This window comes from Otolemur garnettii, unplaced genomic scaffold, assembly GCF_000181295.1.
Source record: "Otolemur garnettii isolate 467f Iridium unplaced genomic scaffold, OtoGar3 scaffold00024, whole genome shotgun sequence".
NCBI classification, from domain to species: domain Eukaryota; kingdom Metazoa; phylum Chordata; class Mammalia; order Primates; family Galagidae; genus Otolemur; species Otolemur garnettii.
In genome coordinates this window covers 6,974,930-6,987,950 of record NW_003852419.1, presented here as the reverse complement: position 1 = coordinate 6,987,950, position 13,021 = coordinate 6,974,930, and the positions used below count along the sequence as shown (strand labels likewise).

General features: G+C 35.4%; 1 protein-coding gene across 2 annotated transcripts in view; it reads right to left on the bottom strand.

Annotated features, from left to right (window-relative positions):
* Nucleotides 1–1,032: 1,032 nt before the first annotated feature.
* Nucleotides 1,033–13,021, bottom strand: part of GTF2A1L (general transcription factor IIA subunit 1 like) — a 75,632-nt gene continuing 63,643 nt past the window's right edge. For both annotated transcript variants that reach the window (XM_012804005.1, XM_012804006.1), the window contains 3 exons: nucleotides 5,397–5,657; nucleotides 4,604–4,693; nucleotides 1,033–1,301 (listed from right to left, as the gene is read on the bottom strand). In XM_012804005.1, the coding sequence (XP_012659459.1) occupies nucleotides 1,194–1,301; nucleotides 4,604–4,693; nucleotides 5,397–5,657 (459 nt within the window). In that variant the 3' untranslated portion in view covers nucleotides 1,033–1,193. The remainder of the gene's footprint in view (nucleotides 1,302–4,603; nucleotides 4,694–5,396; nucleotides 5,658–13,021) is intronic.

Sequence of the window (13,021 nt, the reverse complement as noted above, 5' to 3'; positions counted from 1 at the left end):
GTTGCTTTCCAAACAGAAGTGCCCTGTACCAAGTGAGATCCAGGTATTTAATCCTCGGAGAGCTTTTATAGACCATAACCTACTTATCCCTACATGGCTTTTGTGGGAGTGTTACTGTTCTGAAAAAAACCAAACACCATTCAGGGTCAAAACCAGAACCCTCTGACGTAGAGACCTTGGGTCTCTCACCCATTAACAGAAGCAGAATGATGGGGAAAATGTCCCTTTGAGGGATTTGAATCTAATAAGGAAGAGAATATTAAAAAATAGCTTACTAGATATTAATTTACTTCATTTTTACTGCCATGGGAAAATGAGAGCTATCTGATTTAAGTTTGCTCTCTCTCCTTGATTTCAAGACAGGCTTCTTTATCTCAAATGAGACTCTAAAGCATAAGATTCCGGAAGAGAACATTTATTCTTGACTTTTGTTTTAGAAAGCCTAAACTAAAATGGGATTTCCGGTTAGGAAAAAGAAAAAGAGACACTGACTTTGAAGAGGAGTTTGCAAAGGGGGTCTTCCACTATGAGAAAAACAGAAAAGAGTGGAGACAGAGTGAAATGATTTGGAAAAAGAAAGGTCTGAAATTTTAAGAAGTACAACAGGAACCTAACCTGCTCCCTCCCAATTCCCCAGGGATAAATGAAAAATCTAGGGAGGCTGATCTTTAACTACCGGGATCCCAACCTCAGCAAAGATTTCATGTTAAAATAAGAGCATAGGCAGCTTACATGTCAGCATTTTACCAGTGTAATCTGAAGACCTGGAGAAGCCTTTCTGGATGTCTCACTACTTAAAAGACTCCCCAGGACATTATGTAACATGGTTTGGTGACAGGTGGGAAGAATACCCACCCCAACCCAATAACTAAGAATGACTTTACTGTGAAGGAAACTTGGAATCTGATTTAAATTTTCCTTCAAGAATAAAGAATTTTGACCTTTCTTAATGCTCCATCATAACTGATGCCTCTATACTTAGTAATGGTATTTTTAAAACTCTATTAAAACATAAAAGAAAATAAATAAAAATTGTGTATTTGTATCTGCATCTGAATTATACTTTTATTAAACTCCATACAGTGAACTAAAAATTTCAGCAGCTCTGTGCTGGACTATATTTAAAATAAGTTCACAATGTGCAACATAGTCCCATTGATGTTTACAAAACAGATGTACTAAACTCATAAGGTTTACCACTCAGCATCACCAATGGCTTTTGCAAATACATAGTCTCTCCCTCCAAAACACATAACACCATCTTTCAAATAGAATTTCCATTTGTTCTTGCTTCGATGAATCTAGAGGGAGAAAAATAGTCTAAATTAATTAATTTCACAATTAAAGATCATTAACATTTCTTTGCTATGGCAAATGGGATTATTCTGACTCTAAATGTAAGTTCTTATAAAATAAGACCTCAAGATATTTTATTATGAAAGCTGTAACCTAATTATAGCCTAAGAATATGGGGAGGAGGAGGGAGGGGGTGGATGGGTGGAGGGAGGGTGATTGGAGTGATCACCTCTATGGTTTATCCTACAAGGGTACAAGTGAATCTTTCTAAAAGTAGTATATAGATGTCTTGACATAACAACTAAGAAAATGACATGAAGGCTATGCTAACCAGTTTGATGAAAATATCTCAAATTGTATATCAAAACACCACACTGTACCCCATGATTGCATTGTTGCACACAGCTATGATTTAATTAAAAAAAATAGTTTATTCATTCTCTCAACAAATATTTGAGTGTCTATATATCATATGATGTCTTTATGGCCTAGAGATATGTTAGTTTAAGATATACATAATAAACACATATTTATATATTATACATTATATATACAAAGAATATATACCATTATGCAAAAGAAAAAAACCAGAAAGAGGTCAGGCACAGTGACCTGTAATCCTAGTACTCTGGAAGGCTAAGGCAGGAGGATCACTTGAGCTCAGCACTTTGAGACTAACCTGCGCAAGAATGAGACCCATCTCTACCAAAAATACAAAGAATTAGCCTGGTGTTGTGTTGAGTACCTGTAGTCCCAGCTACTTAGGAGGCTGAGGTAGGAGGATCACTTGAGCCCAGGAATTTGAGGTTGCATCGAGCTATGATGATGTCACTGTACTCTGCCCAAGGTGACGGAGCAAGTCTGTTCTATTTTTAAAATAGACTTTTTAAATAAAATAGACTTTTCCCCTTTGAAGAGTTTACAGTTTCCTGGGGGATGGGGAAACCTAACAAGTAAATTATATAGAATATTAAAAGGTGATAAGTGTTATGAAAAATACATAACAGGAAATGAAAGACCAGAAAATAGAAGTAGTGTTGCAATTATATAAACAGGAAAGTCAAGATGGACTTGATTTTTGAGGTGACATTTGAACAAAGATGTGAAGAAGGTGAAGAACAAAGCCAGGCAGATATTGACACAAGAGCATCCATGCAAAGGGAATAGGAACAAAAGGTCCTGGGAGGGGGCATGCTCGGATTATTCAAAAGCAGTAAAGATTCCAATATATCTACAAAGGAATAAACAGAGAATATGGAGCTAATATTATCAGGAATGAACAACTGGTGTTACATTGTGAGGAAGAAAGTCATAACACACTGAGCAAGGTCAGAAGATACAATTTATAATCTGTTAGATACATTTTGTAAGGTTTTTTTTTTGGTTAGTCTTTTTTATAAGTGCCTCAACTATGAAACTAGCCCTATAGTGGAAATAACCGAAATGCCAATCAACAAACAGAAAAATGAAATGTGGTATATCCATTCATAGACTATTATTCAGCAATAAAAAGGAATTTAGTCCTAATACATGTTGCAACATAGATAAAACTTTAAAATATTGTGCTAAATGAAAAAGCTAGATTTGGTGCCTGGAGTACAGTGGTTATAGCACCAGCCATATACACCAAAGCTGGCAGGTTCAAACCCTAGAGATATGTTAGCCCAGGCCAGCTGAACAACAATGACAACTGTCACAAAAAAACAGCCAGGCATTGTGGTGGGTGCCTGTTGTCCCAGCTATTTGGGAGGCTAAGGCAAAAGAATCACTTAAGCCCAGGAGTTAGAAGTTGCTGTGAGCTGTGACACCAGAGCCCTCTACCGAGGGTGACACAAGAGACTATGTCTCAAAAAAAAAAAAAAAAGAAAAGAAAAGAAAAGAAAAGAAATAAAAAAGCCAGTAATAAAAGACCACATATCATTACTTTTATATGAAACCCTAGTATATGGAAAGCCACATAGACACAAAGTAGATTAGTGGTTCCTTAGGCCTACAGGAAAATAGGTAGATATTGCAGTCAGAACTGAAGTATGAAGTGATGAACAGATTCTAAAATTGACTATGATACTGGTTGCACATATCCACAAATATGCTAAAAAAACTGAACTGTACACGTTCAATAAGTGAACAATATATGTTAGTTATCTTAAAGCTGTTCTTAAAAAGACATATATTCGTGAATTAAGGGCTAAAACTGCCCATTCTATTGTACAATCACAGCGATCGTGTTTTACAAATAGAACAAAAGCAATATTACATTTTAGTTCTTAAAGTTAAATTGCTAATGCCTAGGCTTGAGAGACACCTTCAACTAACCACCAAGTGCCACTGATTTCTTCTATCCAGAACCTCTGACTTTTCCATGTTCTGACAATGCTATCCTCAGTCTGGGCTCTGGTTACTTCATGAATGCCCTACTTTTGTTTTTCTTACCATTTGCTTTTTCCAAATAAAATAATTAAACCCAATGACAGTTTTCTCAATAACTTTCTCATAAGGCTAATGTACTACTCACCAAGTTTGGATTTGTTCTACCAGCATTCATGATATCCCAGTCTACTCTCTACTCTGGCCTCCAACCCAGCTTCATTTCCTAGTATTGCACATCCAGTAAGAGAACATTTTGTTCAAGCAGAGCTATCTCTTCACTGGCCCTTAAGCACACTACATTCATTTGTTTCTCTGCTTTTTATCAGGCTATTCCACTCTGAATGCCTACTCTCCATATTTATCTATACCCTACAAATCCTTCAAGGCCCATTTCAAAGCTCCACGTCACCCATGAAGGATTTGTGAAGAACTGCAACTACAAATGATTTCTTGTATTTCCTTGCCACTTTTAGGATTTATGATCTCTGCTGCATATGTTAGAATGTGATTGATGTGCCACTCTTAACATCTGATTTACCTGTGACATATTTTAGTTGTTGATTTACCTGCCACCTTATTCTATGTCATTCTAGTATTCCATAGAAACATCTTGTTTCACCTCCTCAATTATAAGAAAGACTCTACCTAACAAATGCAATCAGTGTAACCTGGTTCTCTGTACCCTCAATGAATTCTCAACAATAAAAAAGATTGTCACCTCCTTAAGACAAGGACCAGCACTTTTTTGGTATCACTGAGACCAGATAGCACACAGCTAGACCCAGAATATACCATCAGAACTTAAAGAATTAAATTGTTGTTTCGAGATTCATTTAACTGTGAACTATAACTCACCACCACATTTTCTAACATTTTACATAACTTTCTACCATAAATGCAGTTAATAAATCCAAAGTTCAAAAGGTGACTCTAGTACCTTATCATACTGACAGACGATTACATTATCTGTGTCAAACAGGTCTGGCACGTCCTGCTCACTAACATCATCTCCAGAATTTAAAGGGTCCTAAAGATAAAAGATGATCACATTAAGGAATTACATGATGCTTCAAATTTTTTAAAAGCCATATAGAAATAAAGGAACTTGAAGCAACAGAATAGAATCGTACTAAAATTCAAATAGCCTGAGTTTGAATCCCAGCTTGGCCACTTAATTAATTACATGACTGGCTTTGGGTAAGTTAATAAAACTCCCCATATCTAAGTTTTCTCATCTGTAAAATGAGATAATAATAAGATCCATAGGACACTGAGACTATTAAATAATATAAGGCAGGTAAGATTTAATATTATTACCTGATACATACGTAATATACCTATATATATTATAATATACCTATATATATTATATGCCTATAATATACCTATATATACCTAACTATATATACCATAAATGATAGCTAATACTACTTACACATTTTCTAATTACCATACCCACCCAGATTTGACTGCATTTATTAGAGTTAGAGAAAAACCATATGATTACCTCCCTCTAGTAAAGACCAACAAATACAGAAGCCCGTTCCTAAATACTTAATACTGGTTTCAACTGCACTTCAAGATTAAACAGTTTAAACATCAGAATACAAGTAAGCCTCACTTTAAGAGACTAAAGACAGGATTAATCTTGTTATTCCTTTTGGCTCCATAATATACTAAAGTGTGTTACAGATTAATAAAGACAGTTTCAGTTCAGAAGTGATCCTCACCTCTTCCACACGGGCTACTTTGGGGTCTTCATTATCACTACTGTTTGCAGGTGAGTCTTCATTTGATACACTGTCAGCTTCTTCTTCAAGCACCTTCAGATCTCCTGTATCGATAATCCCTAGAAATTCATTCTCTTCTACATCTTTTGTACTTCCTATTTCTTCATTGGAAGATGTATCACCAGTTCCATCTATTTGAATTATTTCATTAATATCATCATCAGTTTCCTGAATGCTTAAATCCATCTGAGAATTAGAATCCTAAAAAGAGGAAGAAATGCAACAAAGTTCTTCAAGACAAAGTATATAAAACATGGAAGCAGAATATAAAATTGCTTTAACATCCATTAAGTATTACTTTACTATTTAAAACAGATTTTTGCCTTATAAAATGCTGTTGCCTCCTAATTTTGAATTTTAAAACATTCCTAACATTTCTATATAACATAGGAATAATTTTTAATTATAAATTCAATCACAGATAATATAAGATCATTGTTTTCGAATATTTACCAGTTTCATATATACTACTTTAAACTTACATAGTACCTGTATGTTTTAACTATTTCACTGGATTCAAAACAATAATTCAATGAAGTAGAAAAGATAAATGGCATCGCCTTAATGAATAAGTAAAAAATATACAAATGATTATTTTAAATAAGCCAGACACCGAAGGACAAACCTTGTATGATTCCACTTTTGTGAAGTATCCAGAATAAGCAAATCCAGATGGACAGAAAAATGAAACAGAGGTTGCAAGAAACTGGAAGGAAAAGGGGCATGCCGAGTTACTGGTTATGGGTATCGAGTTTCTCTTTGAGATGATGAAAAAGTTCTACAAATGGGTAGTGGTGACAGTTATACAACCCTGTGAATGTACTTAGTGTCACTGAATTGTACATTTAAAAATGGCTAAAATGGTAAAGTTTATATGTATTCTACTTCAACAAAAATTAAAAATAGAGAAAATAGAAAGGGAATTTAGTAATCACCTCTAGGCACTTATCAATAGCTCTTATTTTTATTATCTTTATCAAGCACAGCTAACAAATGAACATCTGCTATTTTATAAGCACTTCCTAATTTACACCTAAAAGTAACACACTGAGAAATACAATACTATGGTTATTGAGATCAAAAAGACAGAAAGAGATTAAGCAGGATTAAAACCTAAGCTTAATTGTGGAGACTACATTCTTCACTACCACATCACACTGGCTCACTATTAGTTTGTCATAGACAGGACAACAGGACAAAGATCAACAAAATTTCAAGCTCTTTGAGAGTAGTGGCTGTTTTATGTGGTTATATTTGCCACAGAATTTATAGCAATAATTCTTAACATTTTTTGGAGAATTCAGAGATCCCTTGAAAGGCTAGTAAAAACTTCAGACACTATAATAGAATTATACAATATTACTGGTTGTTTTGCAAACACATACATAGGTTAACACACACAGTGCAGACATAAGTTACTTTGCTTTAAGGATGAGGTACAGAAGTGTAGCTCAAGGATATGAAAAAGATGGTTATCAGCACCCAAAGAGCCTTCATTATATCAGCCTGAGAAGTACTGGGAACTTGCAGGGTCACAGAAGCCAAAGAAGCCCTTATCAGAGTCCAAAAAGCTTTACTAAGGTTTGAACAGATGGTCTCTCTTTATATTTCTTCTGAGTTTGCAAGGGTAGAGATGGTGCTTAATCCAATAATGTACATCTCAAGACATCAATTTAAGGTACAACTGAGTATACTCAATTTATTTTTTGAGTGAACAATTGCCCTTTTAAATGCCATATGAATACCACCAACAAATAATCCTATGTAGAAAAATTCAGATTAATAGACAAAAAATATGTAACTTTATATCCAATTAATTTTTACTACATTAGATACATATTTCCTTCAAAGAAGAAATATAAGGAATGCCACACTTAGCAAAAATTAATGGTTATGTGCTCAAAAATAAAGACAAGTCTAAATTATAGAAATAATTTTTTATATTTCTCACAAATAAATTAATCTTGGAGAGCCCACTGCTGCCTATGATGAAAGGCATGAAGAGAATGCCATTACCACGCTAACAGCACAAGGTGAATAATTTACAAAATCACAACTCTTCTTGAGCAGCCTGAAGCCCAGGCAGTGCCAGCCGTTAGAGACAGGACATACAGATATATATACCTCTACAAGAATAATAATGCCATTTACAAGTATAAGTACTATTTATCTCAGTCTCTCCTGATGTCTGACATTCAATTAAAAATTAATGAGATAAACAAAAAAGCAACAGAACCCAACAATCAACAGCAAAGCAATCAAAACAACTTTGGAGATGTTAGAATTATCAGACTACGACTGATACATTAGATGATCTAACATGCATGAACGATGGAGAATTTCAGCAGAGAGATGGAAACGATAATAGTTAAATAGAAATTTGAAAAATAAAAAACCATAATATCACAGTAAAAAGTTCATCTGAAGGGTTAATCAGTAGAGGTAACATAGCCAAGGAAAGAATCGAAAGCATGCAGAAAAAAGAAAAAAGAAAAAAACTGACAAGGTGTTCAATAAATACTGTATATTTAATTAAATATAAATGATCTAAACAACCCAGTGAAAAGATAGTGATTATCAGATTGGATTAAATTGGCAAAACCCAACCATGTATTGTCTACAAGACTACAACTTGAAATATAGTAACACAGACAGGTTAAAAATAAATGAATAGAGAAAATATGTACTATATAAACACCAATAAAAATAAACCTAAAACAGCTACATTAATATCAAAAAAGTAAGCTGTAGAACAAGGGATATTACCAGAGATAATTAAGAATTGCACAATAATGAGATCAATTCAAGAAGACCATCCAAAGTACTTACATAACTATCAATGTAGCTTCAAAAATACATGAATCAGTCCAGATGCAGTGGTTCATGCTTGTACTCCTAGCCTCTGGAAGGCTGAGACGGGTAGATTGCTGGAGCTCAGGAGTTCAAGACAGCCTGAGCAAGAGTAAGACCCCGTCTCCATTAACAGTAGAAAAAGTAGCCAGGCATTGTGGTAGGTGCCTGTAGTCCCAGCTACTCAGGTGGCTGAGGCAGGAGGATCTTAGAACCCAGGAGTTTGAGATTGCTATGAGGTAGGCTGATACCACAACCCTCTAGACTAGGCAGCAGAGTGAGACTCTGTCTCAAAAATAATAATAATAATAATAATAAATCATGAATCAAGCAGTGATAAAAAAGAAAAAATAGACAAATACACAATTATATTTGGAGATGTCAACATTTTTCTCTTAGTAATCAACAGAAAAGGTAGACTGAATTCAAGATATGGAAGACCTAAACAATGAAACCAACCAGCTTGACATCATTGATGGTCATAGAATATTTTTCCCAAGGACAGCCAAATAGCGTCTTTTCAAGAGCACAGAGAATGTTCACCTAAACAGACCATATTCTGATCCATAAAACAAATACTGAAAAATTTAAAACATACAGAATATGTTTTCTGACTGCAAAGGAATTAAACTAGAAATCAGTAACAGATAATCTGGAAAATTTCCCAAATATTTAGAAATTAAACAACACAATTCTAATTACCCATAGATCAAAGAGTAAATCACAAGGAAAAATAGAAAATAATTTTAATTGAATGCAAATTAAAATATAACATGCCAAAACGTATGTAATATAGCTAAAGCAATGCCTAGGGGGAAATGTATCATATCACATGATTATATTAGAGAAGAAAAAAAATCTCAAATCAATGGCCTAATATTCCTCCAGCCAGGACAGACAAAATTAAGACCAAAGCAAATAAATGTAAGAAAATAATAAAAATAAAAAGAGAAATAAATGAAATTGATAACAAAAAAGGAAAAAATCAAGGTGGCACCTGTGGCTCAGTGGGTAGGGCACCAGCCCCATATACCAAGGGTGGTGGGTTTGAACCTGCCCCTGGCCAAACTGCAACAAAAAAATAGCCAGGCATTGTGGTGGGCACCTGTAGTCCCTGCTACTCAGGAGGGTGAAACAAGAGAATCGCCTGAGCCCAGGAGTTGGAGGTTGCTGTGAGCTGTAACACCACAGCACTCTACCAAGGGATTAAAGAAGGAATATCACCACAGATTCTAACAGATTTTAAAAGATAAGGAAATATTATAAATTTTATTTCAATAAATGTTACAACTTAAATAAAATGAATAGATTCATTGAAAGAAAATTCCAGTGTTTACTCGAGAAACAGATAACCTAAACAGATACATCAATTAAAGAAATTTAATTTACAGTTAAAAATCTTCCTACAAAGAAAAATTCTGGATCCCTAAAGTTACAAACTCCTCCAGAAAACAGAAGAGGTACAGATATTTTTCAGTTCATTTTATAAAACATTATTACCTTAATACCCATTACAATAAAAGAACATTACAGACCAGTATTCCTTATAAACAAAGAGGCAAAAGTCCTCAAAGAAATTTAAACAAATTGAATCCAGCAATATATAAAAAGGATAATACAGTGTGACTAAAGTAACGTTTATCCTGGGAATACACTTGAAAGTTGGACATTTTAAAAGTCAATCAATGTACTTCACTATATCAAAACATTAAAGAAGGAAACCCATTTGGTTTTAATAGATGCAAGAAAAAAAGGCATTTTTAAAATTTGACATCAATGAATGATTTTTTAAAAAACACTCTTCGCAAACTAACTTAAAGAAAACTTTTCCAGGCCAGGCATCATGGCTCATGCCTGTAATCCTAGCACTCTGGGAGGCCAAGGCGGGTGAATTGCCTGAGCTAATGGGTTCAAGACTAGCCTGAGGGCTCGGCGCCTGTGGCTCAAGCGGCTAAGGCGCCAGCCACATACACCTAAGGTGGCGGGTTCGAATCCCCAGCCCGGGCCCGCCAAACAACAATGACGGCTGCAACCAAAAAAAAAAAAAATGGCCAGGCGTTGTGGCGGGCGCCTGTGGTCCCAGCTACTTGGGAGGCTGAGGCAGGAGACTCGCTTGAGCCCAGGAGTTGGAGGTTGCTGTGAGCATGATGCCATGGCACTCTACCCAGGGGGATAGCTTGAGGCTCCGTCTCAAAAAAAAAAAAAAAAAGACTAGCCTGAGCCAGAGTGAGACTGTCTCTAAAAATAGCCAGGAGTTGTGGCAGAAGCCTGAAGCCCCAACTACTCACGAGGCTGAGGCAAGGGAATCGCTTGAGCCCAAGAGTTTTAGGTTCCTGCAAGCTAGGATGTTATGCCACTCTACTGAGGGTGACAAAGTAAGATTCTGTCTCAAAAACAAAGACAAGAAAACTTTTTCCACCTGACAAAAGGCATCAAAAAATTTAAAATATCTCTACAGATAACACAGTAGTTGATAAAAGCCTGAATGCTTTCCTGGTAACATCAGGAACAAAAGATGTCTACTCTCACCACTCCTATTTAACCCTGTACTGGAGGTCCTTGTAAGTACAAGAAAAAAAAAAATAACATATTGATTGAGAAGGCATAAATTAAACTTTTTCAATAGTATGGAGGTTCCTCAAAAAACTGAAAGTAGGGCGGCACCTGTGGCTTAGTGAGTAGGGCGCCAGCTCCATGTACCGAGGGTAGCAGGTTCAAACCCAGCCCCAGCCGAACAGCAACAATAAAATAGCCGGGCATTGTGGCAGGCACCTGTAGTCCCAGCTACTGGGGAGGCTGAGGCAAGAGAATCACCTAAGCCCCAAAGCTGGAGGTTGCTGTGAGCTGTGACACCACAGCATTCTGCCCAGGGTGACAAAGTGAGACTCTGTCTCTAAAAAAAAAAAAATGAAAGTAGATCTATCTATCTATCTATGATCCCGCAATTGCACTGCTGGGGATATATCCAAAGGATTCAGCAAATTGAAAGATATCTGCACTCCTATGTTTACTACAGTAGTATTCACAATAGCTAAGATAGGGAATCAACCTAAGTGCCCATCAACAAATGAACCAATAAAGAAACCTTAGTGAACTTAAACAATGGAATATTATAAACTACCCCAAAAGAATGAAATCCTGATATTTGCAACAACATAAATGGAACCAGAGAATATAACGTTAAGTGAAATAAGCCAAGTGCAGAAAGATAAATCTCACGTGTTCTCAATCACATGTGGGAGCTAAATATTAGAAATAATTGATCTCATGAGGACAGAGAGAAGAATGATGGTTACCAGAGGCAAAAAAGAGGGGGGGCGGTAAGATAAATTGGAGATGATTAATGGGCACAAAACTATAGTTAGATATAATGAAGAATATTAGATTATAGTCACTATAATCATTAGTAAGTTAGGGTATGTTTTAAAATAACTAAAAGAATGGAATTGGAATGTTCCCTAACACAAAGAAATGCTAAATGGCTGAGATGATAGATAATCTCAATTATCCTGATGTAATTAATTCACATTGTGTGTCTGTGTCAAAACATCACATGTCCCCTATAAAAATAAACAAATATTATGTAACCAAAATAATTAAAAATAAAAAGGAAACTTTTTTATTCATAAAAAAGTTGTTGCCTACATAAAACAATTCTAAGGGATCTATAAAATAAATATTAAAATTTATCAGTGGGTTTAACAAAGTCACAGGATACAAGGTCAATTTACACAAATCAATCACACACATATATATATGGTAGTAAAAAACAATCAGAAATTGAAATTTTAAAGAAACACCACTTTAAGCAACAAGAGAAAAGCAATTAATCATGTATAAGTGCTCCTCCATAAGAGTGTCAACGGATTTCTCAGTAGAACTCTGAAGGGCAGAGGCAGTGGCAGTGGCATGATATATTTAAAGTGCTTAAGGAGGAAAAAAAAAAACTGTCAACCACAAACTCTTTATCTGGCAAAATTGTCTTTCAACACCAAGGAAGAGAGTTGAGACCAATCACTCTCTCCTACATGGCCCCTCCGTGAATAAAGTTTGCCTTACCATCTTTAAAAAGTGAAGGAGATATTAAGACATTCCAAGATAAAAACTAAAGGAGTTAATTGTCACTAGACCTTACCTACAAGAAATACTAAAGGGGGTACTTTAAATTGAAATGAAAGGATACTAGATAATAACATGAAGCCACACAAAACAAAAAGTTCTTTAATAAAAGTAAATACATGGACAAATATAAAAGCCAATATTATCATAATTTCAGTTCATAACTTTTTATTCTTCTATATGATTTAAAAGACAAAGCATAAAAGCAATTATAAATCTATGTTAATGGGGCACACAGTGTACAATCTAACAAGAATAAGATAAAGTGGGGAGGCACCTGTGGCTAAAAAGGGTAGGGCTCCGATCCCATATGCCAGAGGTGGCAGGTTCAAACCCAGCCCTGGTCAAAAGCTGCAAAAAAGTGTTAAAAAAAAAAAAAAAAAAGAATAAGATAAAGTGAGGAAAGGCAGAACTGTAAAGGAATAAAATTTCCATATGTGATTAAACTTAGGTTGGTATATGATTAAAAGATTGTTATAACTGGCTCGGCGCCTGTGGCTCAAGCGGCTAAGGCGCCAGCCACATACACCTAAGGTGGTGGGTTCGAATCCCCAGCCCGGACCCGCCTAAGTTACGAGACCAGACTCTAACAATAG